Raw genomic sequence first — 24,499 nt, forward strand, 5'->3', positions numbered from 1 at the left:
GCTTTTTTTTTAAAAAAATTATATATAAAATTACTTTTAATTTAATTAAAATAATATTTTATTATATAAATAATTAAGTAATTATATATAAAAAAATATTTTATTATTAATAGAAATATATCATATTTTAATTAAATAATTATTATATAAAATAATATTTAATTCTTAAATACATATATATAATATTATATGTTAAATGTGAGAGAAGGGCAAAAATGTCAAAAAAAATATATTTTTATAAAAAAATCGCAGTCAAAGCGCGTGTGGCCCAATTTTTGTACGGAGGGGGTTTTTTGAACTTTATTTTATATCATAGGAGGTGTATTTGATACTTTAATTTTCATAGGAGGATTTTTGAACATTTTTATTATCACAGGGGGGTCTCTGGATTTTTCCCCTATATATATATAGTGAATTGAAATTGCATGGTATTTGCTTTTTATGATGAGTTAGCAGTCTTTGTCGGGTGTTGGCAGTGGCTAACAACCAAAGTACATATGATTCCTTCTCTTTGTCTTCTTTTCATTTTTGTCTTTCTTTGTAGCTTCCTTTTACTTTTAAGGATGATTTGATTTGGTCAAGGTATCACCAAGGAAACAGAATTTTGGCACAATAATAGGAACGATTTTTTTAAATATAGAAACAGGCTTTCCAACGCATTTTTAAAAATATGATCGTTCTAAAACTCGTTCCAAAATTAGTAATTTTTTTTTTTTCCTTCCTCCCCCTCTCTCGCTGTCCCGACGCCGTTCGCCTTCCCATTGTTCGCCCTCCCTCCCTCTCTCTCGATCGAAGGTTGGTTCACTTTTTATTTTTTTTCCTCATTCCCCTGTTCTTACAATTTTCAACATTTTTTTAAAATATTTTCCCCAATTTTTAAAAACTTTTTTTGAAATATTTGTGAAAATATTTTGGAAAATAATTTTTATTTTTTTGTTTTTTATTTCTTGAAAATATTTTTGAAAAATTTTCTATTTTATTCCAAAAAAGATAGTGTAATATTTTCTTTTTCTTTTTCCAAAAAAGCTTTTCTGAATTTTTTTTCCTCAAATTAAATTTAATATTTTCTAACATTTAAATATTTTTTCCAAAATCCAAATATATTTATTATAATTAAAATATATTTTTTATAAAATTAAAAATATTTTCTTAAATTAAAAAAGTTTCTTAAATTAAAATACTTTTTCCAAAAAATTAAAATATATTTTTTTCCCTAAAATTCAAATACTTTCCAGAAATATTTTCAAAAATTGAGATTTGCATATTTTTGTGCGTATTCTGTAATTTTTATGTAATTAGGGTATAATTGTGTAATTTAAGAAATTGATAATTGTATAATTGTGTAATTTCTGTAATTATTGTGTAATTTATATCATAATCTGTAATTTTTGTAATTATTTTGTCATTGTGTAATTTCTGAATATTTGTGTAATTTAGATAGAACATATTGTGTAATATTTTTTGTTATAATTGTGTCATTGAGTAATTTATACAATTATTTTGTAATTTCTGTAATAATTGTGTCATTGTGTAATTTCTACAATTATTGTGTAATTTCTATAATTTATTGTGGAATTTCTGTAATTATATAAGAAATTAATGAATTTAGTACACATGGTCGTGGCCGTGGCCGCCAATTCCATCCGTGCCTTCCAATGCTTCCTAGAAACTAAAGATACTAAAAGTAAAAATATTTTTCTGAAATTAAAATATATTTTTCCTAAAATTTATTTTTTTTTCTAAAATTAAAAAAGTTTTTGAAATTAAAATATATTTTTCCTGAAATTACAATATTTTTCAGAAATAGTTTTCAAAAATTAAAATAAGTTTTGCCTGAAATTTACTTTTTTTTTCTGAAATTAAATTATTTTTACTGAAAATATTTTCAGAAAATATCGTTCATTTTAAAAGAATTCTGCATAACTTTATTACAGAATTAAACTTTTTTTCCTGAAGCTAAAATATTTTCATGAAATCTTCTTCAGAAATTTAAATTTTCATATTATTGTGTAATTTAGGGCATATTGTGTAATTTTTGTGTAATTAGGGTACAATTGTATAATTTAGGCAATTATTGGAAATATTGTTCTGTAATTATCGTATAATTGTGTAATTTCTGCAATTATTATGTAATTTAGATCATAATATATAAATTTTGTAATTATTGTGTAATTGTGTAATTTCTGAAAATATTGTGTAATTTAAATCATATTGTGTAATTTTGGTAATTATTGTTTAATTATGTAATTTCTGCAATTATTGCACAATTTTGGTAATTTATTGTGAAATTTGTGTAACTACCACAACCGACTGCTTCCGCTACTGCCCAGCATAGCCTCCGACAGACCCTCCGCATGGGACGACCACGAAATGAACGGCGTTGATGAGGATGGTTTAGATTAGATTTTATTTATTTTTTCACTTTTTGTAATCGAATAATAATAATTTATATCAAAATAATATTTTTTTCCTAATTATTCATATTTATTCATAATATTTATTACATTCAATTATTTATTTTTATTCAATTAATTAAATTCATAAATATAATTAATAAAATTTTATTAAATATATAAATTAAATAATTTATAAAAATTAAAATTAGAAACAATTTTATTGATTGTAAAGAAAATATTACAAATCAAATGAAAAATTGTTCTTAATATCAAGTTTTAAAAACGTGTTTCTAAATAAGATTGATCGTTCCTAAAATAGTTACAAAAAACTGTTCCAATCAAAACATTGACCATTCCTAATACTATTCCAAATATTAACCACCAAACAGTTTCAATGGTCGTTCCTAAATATATTACCAATAAAAATAAATACAATTTCAAAATTCAGACTTTGATATTACAAAGACCATTCCAAAATTTATCTAATCCTTTCCAATTGAAAATAAAGAAATTTTTATATTAAAATACAACATTAGGAACATTCATTATCAATGTGTTACAATTTCCGTAACACATTGGAATGGTCGGTCACCAACCATTCCTAAATATTAGTAACGCCGTCTACATGACGGTTCATAAATCATTCCAAATTTTTCTCTAAATCCCACATTTTGTTATAGTGCATGTATGATTTAAAATATTCAAATGTAGCAATATTTAGAGAAGAAAACCAATTGGGTAATTTAAACTAAACTTTTCATATATATTGATTAGGAGTGACAATTCTATATATATTTTAATTTTCTACCTCAATTGTCAGGTGTGAATGAAGAGAAGGAAGACCCTGAAAGAAAAAGGAAAAATTTATTATTTTAGTCCTTTAACTTTGTTTCCATTTAATTTTGATCCTTTATGCGATATTATTATTATATTTTTACTAATAATTTATAATATTAGTGAAATGTAGTCTGATTTAGGGTTTTCTGCCAATTTTTTCACCCGAAATTTTTTCTGAAACAGAATTATGAATATATATATCATTTTATCAATAAGCTGTATTTTCAAACATATTTTTTCTGGAACGAAAAAAAATTAACCTGAATATATAAGGTTTGATCAATTATAAGAAAAGTATATAGAATATGGTTGGACTGATATTCGATTAAGAATTAATTATATATAACACATGTACACATTGCAATTCTATTTCTTTTAATCTTTTCCAAATCTCTAATTAATTCCACAATTAATACTATTATTTTCTCTATCCAAAGTTTGTAATAACCTGACAACATAGTCGTATACATGACAGTGTAATAATTAATCACATACATTCCAGTGTATTTCAAAAATTAAAGCTATATATAGCATATGTAATGGTAATTTGTATGTATATGGACACTCAAGAATCCTTACTCTAGACCATATATGTTTGACTTCTCGAACTTGATCGATCTTTCATGGAATGCAAGAAATAGATCACTTGTTGAGTGATCGCCCTTCAAGAATTTCTTCTGTCTTTTCTGGTACCGTTTTCCTGTGAGCTAACGCTCTTGTCATCAGCATTTAAGCTGAAAGATTTCATGGGGGAAGTGATAAAACGAAGGGTTGAGGTCGGCATCGGTGAGTTTTGCTGCACATTCTGCAGGTGATGAAGGTGCCTAAAGTGGCAATCATTCTCCACGGATGGCGTACCGATGTATGAAGAAAAGGGAGGAAAAACGGAGGGAAAAAACAGCTGAGAACTCGAAGGGAGAACGGACGAAAGATTGCTTTCACTGTGTGAGTTTTCTTGTGTTTGAGCTGAGAATGAAAACCCTCCTCCGAATTGTGATAAAGACAAGTTTTGAGCAGAATCCCAGTTCAAATCACTGGAGTTATAAGGCATGGTTGGTAGAGTGGAGTGATTGCTCAATGGGAAGAAGTTATGTGCTGAAAGTTGAGCCATAAATCCCCCAAAACCCTCTTCATTTTCTTGTGCAATCCACTTGTTTTTCCCCCTCTCAACATTCATCTTCATCACTAATTCCTTAGCCGCTGATTGATCATGATGAAATGTTAGTGCTGTTGGTTGGTGGGATTGTGCAAAATTTACAGCAGGTATGACCGGTAGAGGCGGAAGCTTGTCGATATCGTGCTTAGTGGCGTCGAGCAACCAGTCTACAACTTTACTGGGCTGGTTGAGTCCAAGCTTTTCTTGGAGGTCATATAACTGAAGTGCAGTTGGGACCGATAGCCTAATTCGCCGGTCTCTAAGTCCCCTCAGAGTGTAGACTTTGCTATGCCTGTCTTTGCCTCCGGAGGCACTTGAAACGCGAAAGATTCTTGGATTCCTAAATCTCGACCACTGCGGCCTTGACGTGGATGTAGTGTTAATCTTGGGGAACTTGTTGTACTCGTTCTCGCCTTCGTTCTTTGACCGAAAATCTCTCATGATTTTTGTGTTGCTTGCTTCATTATTGACCTGCAAGAGCTCAAACATTTACTCAAATCATATCAACAAAAGGGTGAATTAAAATCTAAGTTGTTTCGTGGATGAAACAACGATTTTTCTCCTTTTTTTTTTTTTTTTTGTTCATTTTTCTTGAATTTTTTCAGCAAATTAATCAACCTCAATTTTCTTGAAGGAGAAATCCTTACTTAAATTTTAGATTTTTACTATAGTTTAGATGGAAATAGATTAATTCCATGTCTAGATTTTGCTGCAAAACTGCAAATCTATGGCCTTTTTAGGAGATAAAAACAGTATCACAGTTAGCATTAAAGTCACAAAATTTCATAGATCATAACAATTAGGTTTTGCAAAATGGGAAGTAGGAAAATTTTTTAGGTTATGTGATTCCAAAAATAAAACAAACATAAGATTCAACATACTCAAACCTGATGAACATCATCATATTTGGCAATAAGGAGAAAAGGGTTAGAATTTTACTCTTAAAACTCAGAGAGCACAGATCAAAACATGAACTTAAGCTCCACTCTTTGCTGTTGATCAACGAGAACTTGCCGTCTTTACCAGCCTAGAGAAGCCATCGACGCTGCAAACATCAACAGGCTGCTGTTTTCTGGTGAAAATTGAAGTGGGAAACTATCTCATCTGCTGAAGGAAATCAGCTCTATAAGTAATTGCCTCAAATCTTGGGAGGAGAGGGGATGATGGAATATTACTCTACCATGTTGCCAAGGAAAGGAAAAAGAAGAAAAATTAAAGGTATGGCGCATCTGCGACCATGTGGCGTCTGCGTATGATTACACATAAATTTCGGGTGAGGAATTTTCACCCAAAAATTAATTAGAATTGCTTTGTTGAACCCTAGTTGGCAATATTCATTGACTTGTACAACATTATTGTGTTTTTTTTGCTTCAATTTGAATACTAAATATTTCCATACTATAAGTAATAAATTGATGGTTCTTGGATAGACTTTTCATACTCTCAACCATGCATGGGACCAACCTATACATAATACAAAAGACATGTAAATCCTCCTTTATCACCAAATTTTCACTCCAATGCAATAAACCCTAGCTCAATATACATATATATACATATGTACGTGAGGAGAGAGAGAGAGAGAGAGAGAGAGAGAGTGGCGCGTGCCCTCTAGGTAATGATCATATAGACTTCTCTACTATGCGAGGAATTGAGGTTTTCGACATTGTCTGAAACATTAATTCTTGAATGGTAGCGCTCCCGTTATAGGCACTGCCAAAGGCACTAATAAGATGGCGGGGCGACATACATACAACGTAAGCAAACAATGATCAATGCCGTTAACGTATGAAAGAATGAAGAATTGAAACATGCAAACTGAGAATTGTTTGCAAGAAAATTTTGAATTTTGATGAAATGTTGCAGTGTGAAAGTTGTAGATGGTAGATTAGGTGGATGAGATTATTGTTATTGAAGTGCAGAAGTGTAGGTAATAGAGGAGGGACCAATGTAGCTTACAAGCTTTTTGCCTTACTACTCAGAGGACCACACCACAAGAATTGGCAGTGAGATTGCATCAAGCAAGTTGTATATATATCAGCCCTTCATCTTCCCCACTTCCTTTTTCTTTTTTTTGGTGAAAATGTGTGTAGGACGTAAATTAATTAAAGAGATTATTTTATTAGCCCATTTCCACTTTTTTAATTAATTTCTGATTTTTGTGAGAGTATTTAGAAAATATCTTGTTCATAATTTGCTTGCATTACCAAGAGGTAACTTTTCTTCCTCTTCAATATGTATTCTATTTAATTTAATAGAAGATTTTGAGTAATTTTAGGTTGATAATATTTGGGTGAAGAGAAATAAAATTTATAGGGTTCTCAATTTGGGGACAAAAATTAAATATATATATATATATATATATATATAAAGGCAAAATTGCAAAATTACAAAATTGATCCCGTAAGTATGGGGTGGTCGAATTGGGACCTAAGTACATGACTGACAATTTTAGTCCTATAAGTATTGATTTTTTGGCAATTTTGATCGAAAAAAACATGGCGGAGAGATTTGGGGCTTAGTGTTCCGACGTCCACATGCACAACTTAAACACCTATAAGCTTACGTGGCAATGACGTGGCTTTAGGCGGGAAAAAGAGCCCATCTTCCCACTTTTTTTACCCTATGTAAGTAAAGAAGACATTTTCGCTGTTTTCTTCACCTGCAACTTCATTTGCAGCAGCAAAAATGACTGAAAGAGAGAGCTTTACTTACATAGGGTGAAAAAATATGTAAATTAACTTCGACATTCTTTACGTACAGTGTAATTTTCTATCAAATTGGATAAAATTCTCAATTGCTTTGTCGGAATTCAGGTCCATTTTTACGGATACAACTTAAATAACAAAAAAATAATAAATTTCAAGACTAAATTTGCCAAAACCTAAGACCACAATCGCTAGGGGTGGGCGTCGAAATCAAATTGTGGGTTCATAGTTTCGGGCAGCGATATATTTTAGCTACCGATCCCCATCCCAAATTTACAAGTATCCAAACTTTTGTGCCTCTATTTATAACTGGACAGCGTCTTAACACAAAAATAGAGGTTGTTTCTATTTTTGTTTCAAGAATTATTTTTTGTTTTTCTATTTTTTATTCATAAAAAATTTAACTTTAAATTTGTTAATTGTGAATATTTTAATATACTATTTTAATCATTTAGTATAATAAAAAAAGTAAAAACTAAAACTTTTAACTAAACAATGAAATGGGAAGACAAATAAAATAAAACTAAAAATATAAGAAAATAAAAAATTTGAACATTAACATTTGAATTTGATAAATTTATTTCGCCTACATTTTGTGGTTTTATAGAAATATAAATTGTATTAATAAGAGAAAAATATAAAAAAAAAAATAGAAGATGGATCTTTATTGTAAATGAAGAAGAATAAAATTTGAATAGAGGAGGAGAAATGAAAATAAAACAAATTATTTTTTTTAAAATATTGAGTATCCAACCAAATAGTTCAAATAGAGGACTACTATCCGAAATTCGATCCAACTTTTAAAAATTGGATATTGGGTCATCCAATACCCTAATTTCTTTAAAAAAAAATATTTAAAAGAACGATCTTAAACCCGATCATCGAGTTGGGTTAAAACTCAAAATATCCAATTTGAACGTCCATCCCTAACGGTCGCCACCCTCCCAAACATACAGCGGGAAGTAACGAGCAACTTATAATTATTATATACGTTCGGTATTCTTAACATATATATCTATATATATATATATAGGATAAATAAAATATTTGATGAGTATACTAATATTGCAATTTTTTTCCAACGTCATCGCCCTAGCTGGTAGGAATTATTATTTTTTTTTATTTTGCTTAGTCAACGCACTCCCAATTTGAAAACATTAAAATCTGTCAAATTTACTCATATGGTGGTTGAAGTTCTTGAATTGTGTAAAATTAAATATATAATATTTTTAAATTGTTACATCCATAATTGGGTGTCCGCACACTGCCACTCCTAAAATACTGGCCAAAAATTACAATTTATTTAAAGATTTCAATATTTAGCTACTAGCTAGTAATATATATATATATATATGATATTAAAAATTAGGATAAATTAGAATGACTTTCTTTGAAATTCGGCATAATTTTATGAATATCTTCTCGTTGTTTGAAAAATTATAAATACCCCCTAATGTTTGATGAAATTATATAATTCTTGAATGCCATATAAAATTATCAACTTTGCCCTTACTGTATTTTTTATACAAAAAATAAAAAATTATAAAAGACTCAGACGGGGTGGATGAGGAAATTTAAAAAATTATAAAAAAATTATCCACGTAGTCCATAAGAAAATTTTAAAAATAATATAATTATAATTCTTGGTCGACGAGGGCATTTTAGTCAGATCCTCACAAAAAATAGATGAAAACCTAACGAGACTAATGAATTGGGATAATTGTTAGACAACCGTTAAAATCAGGGAGTATTAATAATTTTTTAAATAACGAAGAGGTTTTGATAATTATGTCAAATCTCCGGTGAGGTGATTGCAATAATTTATCCCAAAAATTAATCAAATTAGGTTAGGGTTTTTTCGATTTTTTTCCCTATATATGCAGATGGAGATGCATGCGAGTGAGCTTTAATTTGTTCAGTGTGTCAACAGCACATTCAACAGAGAATTAATAGCCTTTACTTGAAAATCTGAAGATGTACTCTTTTTCATTGCTAGCTATATATATTGTATATATATTCTTAATTTGTTCTTAATTATCCAACAATTAGCCTATCCATACATCAATGAATTAATTTTTATTGATACTCATGTTTTCTATATACCAAAATACCTAGACATTTGTATTATGCAGGAAAAATAAGATTTTTTGTCTCGCAACTTACGGTCTGTATACTTTTTATCCAATTGGTTACTAACTTCTCATTTTTGGTCCCACAAGTTCTAAGAATTCTCGTTTCTGAACTTCTGGCACGTTTTTGTTATATATTTAACGCAAAAATGCCAAATGGAAATTTTTAAAACTTGTGGAATTATAATAAATGTATAGATCTTAAGTGACGAGACAAAAAATATTATTTCTCCCTATTATATATAAACATAAATAAGTAAATATTGAGGTGATAGCGTAGAGAAGATTGTCTGTGATATGTTAAATTGTATTTTTGGTCGTGTATGTCAGGAGATAGCATGTTTTGAAAACTAATTTCTAGGGCGGGCAATTAAAGGGAAAGTATTATTTTAGTCCGTTAAGTATGCCTAATTTTAATTTTAGTCCGATAATTATGTCCATTTTTTGTTTAGATCTAGTAACTTACGAAATTGCTTACTTTTAGTCATCTGGCAGATTTTCGGACAATTTTACCCCTATGCAACTTTTGAAGGCAGTTTTAGTCCATATGCACTCATAGGGATAAAATTGTTCGAAAATCTGCTAGAGAACTAAAAGTAAGCAATTTCGTAAGTTACTGGATCTAAACAAAAATGAACATAGTTATCGGATTAAAATTAAAATTAGGCATATATAACGGCCTAAAATAATATTTTTTTCCGCAATTAAATGACAAGTCCTTAATTAAATGACAAGTCCGCTTACCTTCGCACCTCTTCGACGGACCTAAATCCAGGCACATACGTTCATTTATGTAAAAACTACAAGGTACTTAGAGATACAGTTGTAAATCAAAATTTATTTGTGTTATGTTTTTCTTTCCTGGTCTTTATTTTGGGTTTGAAACGGAAAATTGCAATTTAATTTGTGTAACTTAGGGGATGGGATTTTTAGTCCTGTACAAATTAATTTTTACAATTTAGTCCTATAACTTTATAATTTTGATAATTTTTGTCCTTTTTCAGTCAATTTGACTGAAAATTGCAATTTTCATCTTGTAATAAATTCATGAAGGACCAAAATGGCCGAAAAAGGATGAAAACTGCCAAGTTTTTAAAATTACAGAACTAAATTACAAAAATCAATTTGTACATAATCAAAAAATGATGTGCTTATATTTGGAAATGATTTCTTAAAATATGTTATTTGTGACTTATTTACCTTTTTAGAACTAATCATGTACTTATCCCCTCCCCCCTCCCACGTCTAGATTCATAGGAGATTTTATTATAAATAGGGGGTCTCTTCATTTAAGGCGATCCTGGAATTCAATAGAATATTTTATTTTATTAGCTTATTTCACTTTCATACTCTCTCCTTCAATTTTAATTTATTGCCAGTGTTAATGGAATTTCACTTCTTAGTGTGTTCTTCCATTAACATGTCCGGCTAAATTCTTTATTTTCTGGTTAAGGTATGGTGATTGTTTGATCGTAACATGTTGTAAGGTCCAATCTGCTCTTTTTACACTTGTTAAATGAATATTCATGCTATTCTCTGTACTTTTATTACAAACATCTGATTTTTGAATGATATGGTCAATTGTTCATTATCAAGAAGGTTTGCTTAGCTAATTGGACTTTACAAATCCGTGTAATTATTTATTTAGTTCAATGCTTAGTAGCAACATAACATGATTAATTATGTTATAGTAATTAGTTATGTTATGGGGAATGCATAATCTAGTTTAAACGAATTATCCTCGTAGGAATTTGTTGATTAAAATCAGGTCTTTCTAATTCTTAATGCTGTTAATAGATTAAATCTTGTGGACGTTCTCAGAGTTGTCTGTTAATTAGGGATCTAGGCAAAGATCGTACCTTGGCTGGCGAAAAGGTAAGGAAAGATGATGTTGTTAGGTCGTACCAACAACTATAACTGATTTATTTGTTTATACAAGTGTTATTTTTGCATCAATGATCAACTCATAAGAATCAAGTATGATCCCGACCTTAACCGGAAAAGCTTCCTCCCATATTCTCACCAGGTAAATTTTGACTGCTTTTTATTTAGTTTTCAATTATTTCTTTTTATCATCAAACACCCCCCCAATTATTTTCTATTTTTTTTTAAGAAATCAAGTTAAAAATCAGTCTCTGTGGAATCGACCCTACTCCCACTTTCGCAAGTGTTGTAGGAATTATTTTTTATAATCTCGACACCCACCACGAAAGTTTTGATTTCCTATTATATAATTACTACTGACAAAAATTATGCACAAAGTTATTACTATATACATAAATTGATAATTAACGACACATTAATAATAATAACTTAATAACAATACAATATAGTGACAATAATTATTTATTGTCGCTAGATTTTGGTCTCTATATACGTGCACCAATCGACTTCATGCACAATCTTTAGCCACTAATCCTTGCTGAGAACAACTTTTTACAAAATAATACTCACTACTAAAATTATAAAATTTATTAATGATTAATTTGGGTTGATGAATTTGAATTTAAGAAAAAAATTTGAAAAAAATATTTCAAATAACTCAATCTGAAAAGAAATTGAAATCCATCAATATTCAACAAAATATAATTCAAAATTTGAATTATTTATTCAAAAAAATTTAAATTTCAAATTAGCTAATTTCAAATCGATTTTAACAAGGGATAATTAGACTCTCCTCCCCTAAGGTTTCGTATAATTATATGTAAATCCCCTGCTCTTCACGCATGCTCTTCACGCTGCTCAAATCAACCCCATGCTCTTTACGCATTAATACACGTAAGGAGGTATATCTTGATCGTTATAAGGGTAGTTTAGTTCCAAAAGAATAGTCTGAGCTACAATTAATTAGTAATAAGTCAATTGGGGGTAAATATCAATTTTCATTCAATTTTTCTGTTAATATCAGTAAATTTTGTAAATTTTAACTAATGAAAAGACTTATTTGTTAGACGAAAGCAAATTTCAAAAATATTAGATATATTTTGCTAAATATTAAAATTAATGTATAATTATATTAAATTTTAGGACAGATGAATATGATTATCCTCAACTGGTAAGCATACATATTTATGGCCGTACAAATGTCAGTCTTTTTGACTGATGGGGGTTTTGCAGATTCGGCAATCCCAAGAAAGTAGCTGCTGCTGCTGCATGCCCTCCCCACTCCCACTCTTTAACCATTTTCTACGTCGTATACATATATATAGTGGCTTCCAACTCTATAAACGAATACCATTTCAAAAATTATGAAAAATCAATCACAGTATTTGAATTTATTTTTGGAGTGTTTTATTGTATTTTATGAAAATAAAGAGAAAAAAATAAATATAAATAAGTATATATTAGAGATAGTATGTATTTTTGAATTTATTTTTGAAAATAATTTAAAATAAGTATTGCATGTTTAATATTGTATTTTGAAAAATAAAAATTATTTTCATTGTCAAATTACTGCCAAATCATGTCTTTTTTATATATATTAAATGTGTGTGTATATATATATGTATTTATATTAAAATAGTTAAAAATACCCAAATTAGCCACCTAATTTGCTTTATTTTGTAAAATATTGTCAGGTAATTTCTTAATTTTTTTCACATAAAATTTTTTGCTCATCTCTCTTATAATAAAGAGTAAATGTTATTTTTCTCAATAATTAAATATAATAAAAAAATCATATTTTTTTGAAGAGCGAAAGAACTGGGATGGGCAAACAGTGACAACAGTGCACTCAATGCATCCACAACTGTTAAATTTGGAATGGATAATTAGTGAAATACCATATGCACAGACCACATTGAATGCATTAAGTTTTAGAAGGTGTTTGATTAACCTTATAAATATTTTTAATACTTTCTAAAATATTTGAAAACTTATAAAATAGTTGATAAAATTTTAGAATAGAAACTTATAGCATTCAAAAATATGATGTTATGAGCTTATAATTGTTAAATTTCTTTAGAAAAAGTAAGGAGTTTTTCACTTATATTTAGAATCTTAACAAACTCGTTCAAATATATACGACACTACAAAAAATACAAGTGGGCTTTGTAACAATTATTTTTAGGCAAAATTGCAAAATTGGTCCCGTAAGTATGGGGGGTGGCAGAATTGAGACCGTAAGTACAGGACTGGCAATTTTAGTCCTGTAAGTATTGATATTTTGGCAATTTTGGTCCTTCCGACCAAAATTGCCCAAAAACGCGGCGGAGAGATTTGGGGCTTAGGGTTCCGATGTCCACATGCGCAACTTAAACACGTAGGAGCTTGCGTGGCCAATGACGTGGCATTAGGTGGGAAAAAGAGCTCATCTTTCCGCTTTTTTCACCGTATGTAAGAGCTCTCTCTCTCTCTCTCTCATTTTTGCTGCTGCAAATGAAGTTGCAGGTGAAGAAAAACAGCAAAAATATCTTTGGTGTGTCGAGAAGCAAGAAAATAAAATCAAGAAATCGAGTTCCATTTCAGTATCTCTCAGATAAAAATGGGGAAGAAGTACAGTGATCATATTTGAAGGTAGTTACTAACAAACCCAATGACTAGCTGCTAATCAACTAATAAAATCTCACTTCTACAAGAATTGTGTTAGGAGAAACACGATTGCTCCTTACTAATAAAAGTGTTAGTGCAAGTTGTAAAACGACAACTTTCCTCTGTGAAATAGCAACTTTCTTCGATAGAGACTAGACTTCCAGGCTCTGTTCATCACCTTCTTCCTTCAGCTTTCTTCTTCAATCCTGGTGCTTTCATCCCTGTCTTCATGATGTACCATATTTGGATTGAGGAAACAAGTGTAGATTCCAAGGCATTAGGAGTTCACCGGATTGTTTGGTTAGCAGCATTGTTGATCAGGTACGACTTAGGAGTTTAGGGGATAATTTGGCACTAAGCCTTCAGTCTTTTGTGTTATATAGCAGGCACTGAGCAGGTGTTTTCCATGCCATCTTCTAGAATCCCCACTGGTGACTAATGGGGCCAAGTGAAGCGAATCTCAAGTAGTGCCTAGAGAAGGGGCACCGAAACAAAACATGTTGATAGCTCTCCACTAAGTGCTGAACAGAAAGCCCAATCGCTCCTTATCTGCAGTGGACAATCTCTCAAGAACCTCCAACCAAATCAACTGCTGTTTTTCTCATCGCTGAGCAAAATAGGAGCATCACCTCATCATCGCTGTCATCTCCAATGGCCTCATTCTTTATCCGCTCTAGATGTGGGTCAACAGCATCATCGACATCCTTCAGGTATGTATGCAAGAATGATAAAGAAGACATTTTTGCTGTTTTTTTTCACCTGCAACTTCATTTGCAGCAGCAAAAATGAGAGAGAGAGAGAGAGAGAGCTCTTACATACGGTGAAAAAAGCGGGAATAGGAGCTCTTTTTCCCGCCTAAAGCCATGTCATTTGCCACGCAAGCTCCTACGTGTTTAAGTTGCGCACGTGGACGTCGGAACCCTAAGCCCCAAATCTCTCCGCCGCGTTTTTGGGCAATTCTGGTCGGAAGGACCAAAATTGCTAAAAAATCAATACTTACAGGACTAAAATTGCCAGTCATGTACTTACGGTCCCAATTCTGCCACCCCCCCATACTTACGGGACCAATTTTGCAATTTTGCCTTATTTTTATATGCATGGCTTTGTTACAAACTTGTAAGAGATAATTTGTGATAACGTCATGTCGGAGATAATAAAAATTTCACTAAATTGTAACGGCAACAGCCGCTGAAGGGGCCATTACAAAGTAAATATATCACAATAGCCGTTACAAGTGAAGGCCGTTACAATTTGTCATGATTTCTGTAATTGTTTTTTAAATTAGGGACGGCCAACATTTCTTATTAGAAAAAAAAAATAATTTTAGTCCTGTAATTTATAGGTGGTGGCAATTTTGGTCCTGTACAAATTAATAAAAATTTGGCAATTTTCATCCATTTTCAGCCAATTTGATCGGAATATTGCATGTGACTTGCACATGATCCAATTAAATTATAATTTTAGTCCTATAACTTATAAGATGGCTATTTTTACCTGCTTGTATAACAAATGCCGTTCAAAATGATGAAATTATAAGGGCTATATTTTTCGCTTCAAAATCCGTTACAAAAGTCAGTACAAAATTACTTACATATATGTGTATTGCAAGTTGTTTTCGTCTCATTTCATTTGTTCTAGAATTGATTATTAACCACGCACAATATCTCTCTAATTTTTCGTGCATATATACTTGATTAGGTACAATTGCTTAAATTTTGGACCGACGACTACTAATCTCTTGAGTTGGTTGCCAGGTAACAATGACTAATTTAACTATTTTCGTTAATTAAATTGTAGTTTAATTATTTTAGTTTTATGATTTTTTAATCTTATATGTTATGTATTCTTAATTAGTGCAATGTAATATTATAAATTTATATGTCGGATTGTATAATTATATATGTGTGTGTGCGTGAATATATGGTGATATATTATCATGTTACGACGATTGAGGCGATGGATATATGATAAGAACCTCCCGGAGAGGGCAGGTCTTACACCGGAGTTTGAGGATGGGGTTAAGACTTTTATAAAATGGGTCAAGTATCGATGGACATATGGATGGAGACAAAATTAGGTTCTCTTACCGAAAGTGCAAAAACAAAAAGTTCAAAATACCCAGCGATATCATTTATCATTTATGTATGCAAAGATTTATGCCAAAATATTATAATGGACTTCACATGGCGAGGAAAGGGTGCATGAATACTTTGATGTTATGATTGCCCTTCTAATGCAAGAGGAGCAAACCCCAACTGTTGAGGAGGAGGGTAATTATTCACACTAGGGTGATGAACAACAAAAGAATTGGAAACAGAGGATGGTCTTTATGTAGAGCGGGTTATTTTTCTTCTTACCACAATGGTGTATCTGATAATGGTACACGGTCCTGCCCTACTGATGGCGGTCCTAGTTCTTATTATTACGGCGCTAGCTCCTTTGAATATGTGTCAGGGTTGGCAAATGTGATTGCAATATTTTTTTAAAGGAACTTGTGGCTCCAACCATGCATTTTCATAATGTCAATCCTAAACCACTAGTATTCCTACACATGCACCACCACCTATGCATCCAAGAATAAGTATTAGGACACCACCACCTATGCTTAGCCATCCTCCAGGTTTTGTATCTAACCCCATAATAGGTACACATTTTTCAAGTGGTTTTGGACCATATGCAATTTTTTTTTGTATTTAAGTCTCTAGCATTCATAGATCTTGTTGTGCCTTATTCAAGTGGAACAATCATTACAAAGGATGGTAAAAAATATGTTAGGTTTTCAAACTTAAGCACTCAATGCAATCTGTTCAACCCAAGGATAAGGGGAAGAGAAAAAAAGTAGACAAAGCAGACACTAGTTTTTGTGTAGGATGTGATTTTTTGTCATGAATATGTTGTCTTTTTTTTAAGCAAGAAAGATAAACTTGAGCACTGCGACGTAATCGGACAACCTAAGGATAAGGAAAAGAGAAAAAAGTAGACAAAGTAGGGCACTTGTTTTTGTGTAGGATGTGATTCTTTGTCATGAATATGTTGTCTTTTTGTGAAGCAAGGAAGATAAATGTTTGATGACTTGTTTGCCACAAAATTTGTATGAATTAGAATTCTAAATATCAATGAAGCTGGGACTTTTAACTCAACTGCAATTAATTTTTTGTTCTATTTTGGTCTCTATCAGAGAGAAATAGAGAAAGAGAATAAATGGGAAAAGAAATTTGATTGTCAGCCTATTTTCCCTCCATTTTCACTACCTCACGTGTATTTTTTCCTTCCAAAGGAACAATTAGTGGAACGTAATGGCAGTTAACAGCCATGTGCAATGCACATGACTTTTTGAGACTAAAAAAGCAAGATTTTGTGTTTTATGGACTAAAAATGACATCTGGCAAAGTTATGGTATCAAAACCGAGTCGAGGGTATAAATGACATTTCATACTACTTTGGCAGTTCAATTACCAAAAATACCCTTTCAACTAAACATACCAACTGCACATCCATACTAACACGTCTACTCTCTTTTTCCCTTTTTACTCTCTCACACATTTCACATCTCTGTCTCTCTCTCTAAGTCTCATGTCTCCTTCTCCCTCTGCCCAGAACCCAACCAAAATCTCCCAAATAAACTCTCCATCGATTTCCAACACATGAAAAATCAAAGACAGGGGCAAGAAGGGGAGCGTAGCAATTGGCGGTATGCTTCTTCATTTTTAAAATTTTTGTTTTATTTCCATGTTGTTCTTAACGAGTAACATTTGTACAATTTAAACTAAGTCAAAGGAACATCTCCCAATTAGCTCTCTCGATTTGACGACGATAATATTAAAAAATAAACATATAATCGGATTGTAAATAACAAGTTCTTTTTATTTTTGTTTTTGCAGATTCAACGAAATTCTTTTTATTGATTTATTAGATTTTGCGGTAGCTCTTGCACACATCAGTGCATCTGACTATAAGAAAGCCTAAATCCACCTCTACCTCTCTTCCGAGAACAAGTATAAAACCTCTTGACTGAATTGTCACTTGTCCACAAGGTTTTCAGATAAGCAACTTTATGACAATAGCATTTAATATTCATGACATTTTGAGATGTTTGTGACATCTTTTGACTTGTTGATCTTCAAGCTAAAGTGGCGAAAAATGATGTAAAGGTTGTGCAATTTTAGCTTTTCAGGATGGCGTTTTTCCATACAAATAGGCTAGAGTGGGGGAAAAGCGGGTTTGGCACCGTCTTTCCCTCCACAAAGTAGCAACTAACAGTTGAATGATGTTTCTTTGGCTCCATAACCGTTGACTAACGGCGTGTGTCTAATCACATGCTAGTTTTCATTAAAACTTAACAAAGTAGGATAAAAAAGGGCCCAAAAAAATTAAAAATTCAGAACTATAAATATCGAGCTCATAAAGCTCGGGATCAAAAGTGGGAATTGGCCTATCTAATGGGATCAAAAGTATAATTTTGCCTAAATATAAGACAAATACTCCATTAAAAGTGCATTTGTGAAACTTTGATTAAAACCATTTTATATTTTGAATATTTAGTTAGACAATTGAAAATATCATAGTAAAAATATTTTTAAAATCAATAAGATAAAAAAAAAAAAAAAAAAGAAAGAAAGAAAGGGACAAGTAAGTAAATAACCTCGGGCTGACCTAGTAAACCCAGGCCCCTGTCTTGTAAAGTAAAGGCCCGTTTAACTGGGATTGGGCTGCCTGTTCAGCCCAATGCCCCATCTACATCAGACCAGAGAATAGAAAAGGGATTAGGGAACCGTGAGTAGTTTTTCCTATTCCCAAAATAACCCTCTCTATTCGCGGACTGCGTGCGCCAGTCGAGGGTTACTTTAGGGAAACAAACGTATTCCTCCTCATCGTCGAAGCCCAAACTCAAATACAAAACCCTAAACCCCCCACCCTACTCATTTCCTCCGAAGAAGAAAAGGTGTCATGGCGGATAAAGTGATTTCAGTGGACAAGATCAAAGCCTTTTGGCACTCTCAGTTCCACGACCCTGATAAATGGGATCTCAACATGGTAATTATCGATTGTTTTTGTTGAAATGATTTTTCTTCTGTTTTCGATTCTTCTGCCTCTTCTATTTTTTCCGTATGAATTTGTTGGAGCTACTGTGGATTTTTGTTTAAGTTTCCTCACCAAGTGGGTTTATGATTGGGTATTATGAACGCTGTTGAATGCATATTTTGGGAAGCTTATTTATGGTTGGAACCGATTTTCAACTTGGATGCCGTAATATGTATGTTTTAGGAAATTTCGGCTGCCCCGTAATTGTTAGCGTCCTAGTTTATGTGATTTGTGGGAAATTAGGACTCAATCTGCTTTTCGAAATTTTCTGATCTTTAAGATATCAATTGATGTGTTGTTTATCCATCAGCTTGGATATAGTGTTTTCTGCTTAGACAGACGCGTCTAATCACTTTTCTTGACGTGCACAAATTTAAGAAATTAATGATGTGGAACTTTTTCCATATGCCTGATAGGGTGTGTTTCTCTGTGATCATAATATTTTGTGTAAAAAATTTTGATTGGAAAAAAATACAGGGATTAGGTCTTCAATAGAGGATATGGGAAGTAAGTGTAAATAATTTTTTGCTGCAGGAGGATAGACAAACCATTTTATTCGTGTATCATTTGGAGTCACTCATTTTGTTCCTCATTTATATGATGTTGGAAAGAATGTGGGTACCAAAATGTATTGAGATGACTGATTTTAATCTTGATATGCCGTTACCTTCTCTTATATTTTAATTCCATTTAGAGTTCATTTTCCATTTTGTTTTCTTTTTGCACTTTAGGAATGTGCTGCAAGTCTTCCTCTTTTTTTACATGAAGTTGTCTAAACTTAATACATAATTACTATATAGAAGGATGTTGCAGTTTCATAGAAATAGCTCATTCTTGCTTGTGGTTCTCAGAATTGCTTTAGTTTGTGCTTTTTTTAACTGTTTCATTTGTAACTTTTTCTCTTCTCTTTTGCTGCAGAAATTACTACGTGCAGTAGGGCTGTTTGCCGGCTCCATTGTGTTAATGCGCCAGTATGGTGATATGATGGCCATATGAAAAATCCTATCCTCAGGTTTAGCTTCTAGTTGATTTAGGATGAATCGGTAGATTTCGTCCTCTCTTTTCCTTTGCTTTTCGGCCTCTATATTAGTTGCTCTTCGAATGAATATTCTTGTAGACTGGAAATTAATGGATGAGTCATCCTTGTGTAAAATTTGAATGGTGATGTTGAGATGTGGAATTTTATCTGATGAGATACAAGCCTTCTTTTGCTTAAGGTGAAATGAGAGTTATTCATTTCTTTTGAAATGGAGTTTGTTTTGCTAAATTAACTCCTGGTTTGGCCACATTTTCACTTGATTTATGCCTGTTTTCCATCATTATAGCGAGGCTGAGGCTGAAGGTGAATGAGATAATTCTACTTTTTCTCCAGTATTGTGCACGAGTTTATGAGTAAAACAGGAACTTCCTATTGCAATCAACATGACAAGAGTGACACCATTGAGATTCTATCTACCTATCTGTTTATCAAATGAAATGCATCCAGTCTCCTACTGTGATTGGACTTTTTAATTCCTTCAATTTCTTGAATATCTTTCTTCAATATATGCTGATCCCACAATTCCTGCAAATTGAAATTTAAGCAATTTCGTGTCTTTAGTTGGGGGAAGCAATGACATTGATTACTAAGTTAATAGATAGCCCTATACTTCCTGTTCTTTTCATTCCCCACCCCCCCACCCCCCTTCCCTCCATGAACTATTGTCAAATGAAACAGTAACCAAGAAGTGGAGGAAATGGATTTGTGTTTGATATTCAAACCTTTTTCTGCGTAGTAATACTAGATTACTATGTGTTCTGGATCATTAACTATGTTACTGGTTTGATGCTGATTTATAGTCAGAGTAAAATGTATGTATTATATGCTTTCAGGGGTGTTGCCAATTCCACTTTGGTTCTCCTATTTTTCTGATTTCTATTATAGAAGAAATGTTTAACATGCAATCTTTCCTTGCGAGCAGATATGCCAATTTGTTGAATGTTTAAAAAAGTTAAAAATACAATTCTTTTATTTGTTTCTAAATAGAATTTAGATAAGAATTGAGTTTAAGAAATTGTGAAGTACAAAAACTTCTGATTTTTGCCTTTTGTGTGATGATCGAAAAAAGATAGTATAAACATGTTTTCAGTTGGTATGTACTCTTGTATAGAATATTTACATGTAGACGGGCATGAGCATGGAAAAAACCACCACCTTGCTCGACAAAAATCAACTCTGATGCTGGATTCTTTCATGGTAAAATTGTCATAAAGGAGAAATCTTGAATGAGGCATCATTCTCAGGGTGGACTAACGTCGTCTTGCAAGTAGAAGCGCAAGCAATTTGGCAAGCAGCAACATTCACAGACACAGAAAAAATTGAGGAAATCATTTTGAGACAAGATTCCTTTTCGGCGTTCAAATGAAAAGTCGAATTGGGCGGCGAGAGTATGCATTGAAAAAATTAAGTTGTTCAGTGAATACTCATTGAAAGATTTTCTACATTAGCAGACAAGCAAACGCCACTGCTCATGCTCTCAATGGGCAAATCACTCAAACTGGATATGATTGATTCCTATTGATTTTTTTCTCTATTTTTAATTCTGTTTTTGGTTTGGCAATGACGTGCTTCCTCATGTAGAGGAAGTTAACTAGCATTTGTATTGTTAAACTCTATTTACCTTCTGTTTAATTTGTCATGAAATTCAAAAAAAAAAAAAAAAAGAAAAGAAAGACGGGCATGAGCATAATAAAAATGGTTGTCGTAGGGTACAGAACCCCGAGTGGTATCATTTATCAACAAAATGCCTAACGAAATTATTACACTTGATTTGGAGTACGTAACTCCTTAAGAATACAAACTAGTATTACAGTAATGAAAGAATAACAAAAATTAAAAAGAAAAAAGAATAAAATCGTAGTTTTGAGAGTGGCTCAGGAACAAGCCAGATTCAGTTAGAAGGGTCACGGTCACTTGGCACCGCACCCACAAAAACTTCGACCCACGGTTGCACCTCACTTAGAGAAACAAGATCACAAAGATCGAATCCAGAAACCCGTCACACAGTTAGCTTCCGTTCACTCAGAACTTCTCAAGGAATAGGTAGAGATATCTCAAATATGATTTCTCGATTTCAAGGTGTTTTTGGCAGGAGCAAAACAGCTCCTATTTATATGAAGAAAAAGAGACGTTGGAGAGATGGGTTTGGAGTGGCTTTCCTTTAGCCATTGGTTTGGCTAAGGAAAGCCACCACCATTAACGGTGGTGGAGAAGGAAATATTTCTCTGCCATGGAAGGTAGTTTAGAGGCGGGGACAGAAAACACAGGCAGCGGCGCACAAGTGAAAAGAGAGGGTAAAACTGATTTAGGTTTAGGTTAACTAGGTATAAACATAAGGATACCTGGATCGGGTTAATGGGTTGAATACCCGGTCAGGTGAGGGCCTTCCAAGTGGGCCGAGAGTTTCGTGGAGGCCTACCAAAATAATTTGGGTCCTTGGCCCATATAATACTGACAGTTATTTTATACTATATAAGATATAACACTAGTCAATCTATTAATAATCCCATTATCCAAACCAAAGGGGCCTACGGCCATGTTTGTTTTCACTTTCAATTTTCAGTTTTCAATGTGGAATGTATTTTTTAAATTTATATAAATTTTTCTTGTGAAAATAAGAATATTTTTTATCAATTGATGAGATGGTGTTTAATGTATGTGTTTTATTTGTTGAAAAAGATAGCTCTGTTGCTTATTGCTAGAGGTGTCAAATTAAATATATGTTTTGTTTGAATGAATTGATATTTATATTTGTTATTGATTTAGAATTATTAGTTACGGCATTAATCCCATAACTTGTAAATGTGTATTTCAGAAGTAATAAAAAAGTAAGATATAAAATAATAAAGTAAATATTTCAATGAGATACACTCTTATCGGATTTTATTCTCATTATACAGAATGTTTGGCAGTATGATGTTGTAGGCATGCTTATATTTGCGGTAACTCATAAACTCAAGGCTTTGAAGCCTATCTTTCGGGAACAAAGGAGAAATAAGGGAGATCTATCGTTAAATGTACAACTTGCCAAAAGATTTCTTGAGACAGCACAGTCCCTGGTTAGCTTTGATAGACAGAACGAGCTTCTACTACATTTGGAGCATTGTTGTCTGTTGGTGTATGCAAAGGCGGTAAAACTTGAACAAATAATGTTACAGCAGTGAGCTAAGATACAATGGATGAAAGGGGGTGGTCAATGCTCTTGAGTGTTCTTTCGTAAGATTGCTCAGAGACATACAACACGGAGGATCCTACAGATTAATGACGAGCATGGGACCACCTACTCAGAGCCTGAGGCGGTTATTAATGAGTTCGTCTCCTTTTATCAGAATCTGTTAGTAGGAGATTGCTGAAAGTAGGTGATTGACATCCGGAATTGAGACCATGGGCGAGACATGTGCTTACAGAGGAGGAGAATCTACAGCTCCTTCAGCCTGTCACCGCTGTCGTTGTTAAGCAGGCCGTTTTTGATATTATTGAAGATAAAGCGTCGGGACCGATGAATTTTCTTTTGTTTCTATAAAGCAGCGTGGCCAATTATGGGCACAAAAGTCAAGAAGGCAATATTGGACTTCTTTACTACGAGAAAACTCCTCAAGCAAGTCAATGCCACGATTCTTGCACTTATTCCTAAGCTATATTCTCCTATGCTGGTTGCTAACTTTCGACCTATCTGGTGTTGCAATGTGCTTTATAAAATTATTGCTAGGATTCTTGTATAGAAATTGAGTATTGTCCTGGATAAATTAATTAGCCCTTGTCAAGCCGCTTTTGTTCTTGGCCGTAATATAGACGACAATGTACTGTTAGCATTGGAATTGTTTACAGGCTACAACCAGAAGCGTCTTCCACCTCGATGCGCCCTCAAGGTGGATATTAAAAAAGCTTATGACACTGTTGAATGGGATTTTTTAATAGCAGTTCTTCAGCTTTTTGATTTTTCGGCACCATTCATTCGGTGGATTGAAGAGTGCGTCACGACCCCATCCTTTTCTATTGGACTTAATGGGAAACCGCATGGATTTTTGTGGGGTTGAGACAGGGGGACCCTATATCCCCGTATTTATTTGTGCTCATGATGGAGGTTATGCATTTATTATTACTACAATTGATTGACAATAACTTGCAGTTCTCCAATCATTGGAAGTGCGAAGCCACTCAGCTATTCCAACTCGGATTTGCGGATGACTTGCTACTCCTCTGCAAGGTCGACGTGGAATCTATTGGTGTATTTATGCAGGAGCTAGATCTCTTTGCCTCCTTATCAGGGCTCCGGGTTAGTGCACATAAAAGTCATCTGATTACATCCCGATCGACTCATGGGATAAGGGACTAGTTGCTAGCAATGCTCGGATTTCAGGAAGGGCATCTCCCGATGAGGTACTTGGGACTTCCCCTCCTGTCCTCCAAACTATCTATAGCCGACTGTCGGCCGATGTTGCTGAAGATGGATCAGTGCATCCAAGGATGGGAAGGAATGACGTTGTCGTATGTAGAACGTATTCAAATTATTTAATCTGTTCTCATGGCATTGAGTGTATATTGGGCTTTAGCTTTTCTCTTACCCAAGGGTGTTATAAGGGCGATTGTGAAGCGACTACGAGACTTCTTGTGGAAAGGTA

The 24,499-nt window shown here is 32.8% G+C and overlaps 2 protein-coding genes across 2 annotated transcripts; one reads left to right on the forward strand and one right to left on the reverse strand.

Annotated features, from left to right (window-relative positions):
* LOC105157996 (transcription factor TCP17-like) lies at positions 3,712-5,644 on the reverse strand. The gene is made up of 2 exons (XM_011074580.2): positions 5,329-5,644; positions 3,712-4,860 (listed from the first exon to the last, which is right to left on the reverse strand). Exon 2 carries the CDS (start codon positions 4,828-4,830, stop codon positions 3,898-3,900), a length of 933 nt encoding a protein of 310 aa, XP_011072882.1. The 5' UTR covers positions 4,831-4,860; positions 5,329-5,644; the 3' UTR covers positions 3,712-3,897.
* Positions 18,630-20,086, forward strand: LOC105157997 (mitochondrial import receptor subunit TOM5 homolog). Its single transcript, XM_011074581.2, has 2 exons — positions 18,630-18,790; positions 19,757-20,086. Exons 1-2 carry the CDS (start codon positions 18,704-18,706, stop codon positions 19,832-19,834), a joined length of 165 nt encoding a protein of 54 aa, XP_011072883.1. The 5' UTR covers positions 18,630-18,703; the 3' UTR covers positions 19,835-20,086.

This window comes from Sesamum indicum, linkage group LG3 (assembly GCF_000512975.1).
Source record: "Sesamum indicum cultivar Zhongzhi No. 13 linkage group LG3, S_indicum_v1.0, whole genome shotgun sequence".
Lineage (NCBI taxonomy): Eukaryota > Viridiplantae > Streptophyta > Magnoliopsida > Lamiales > Pedaliaceae > Sesamum > Sesamum indicum.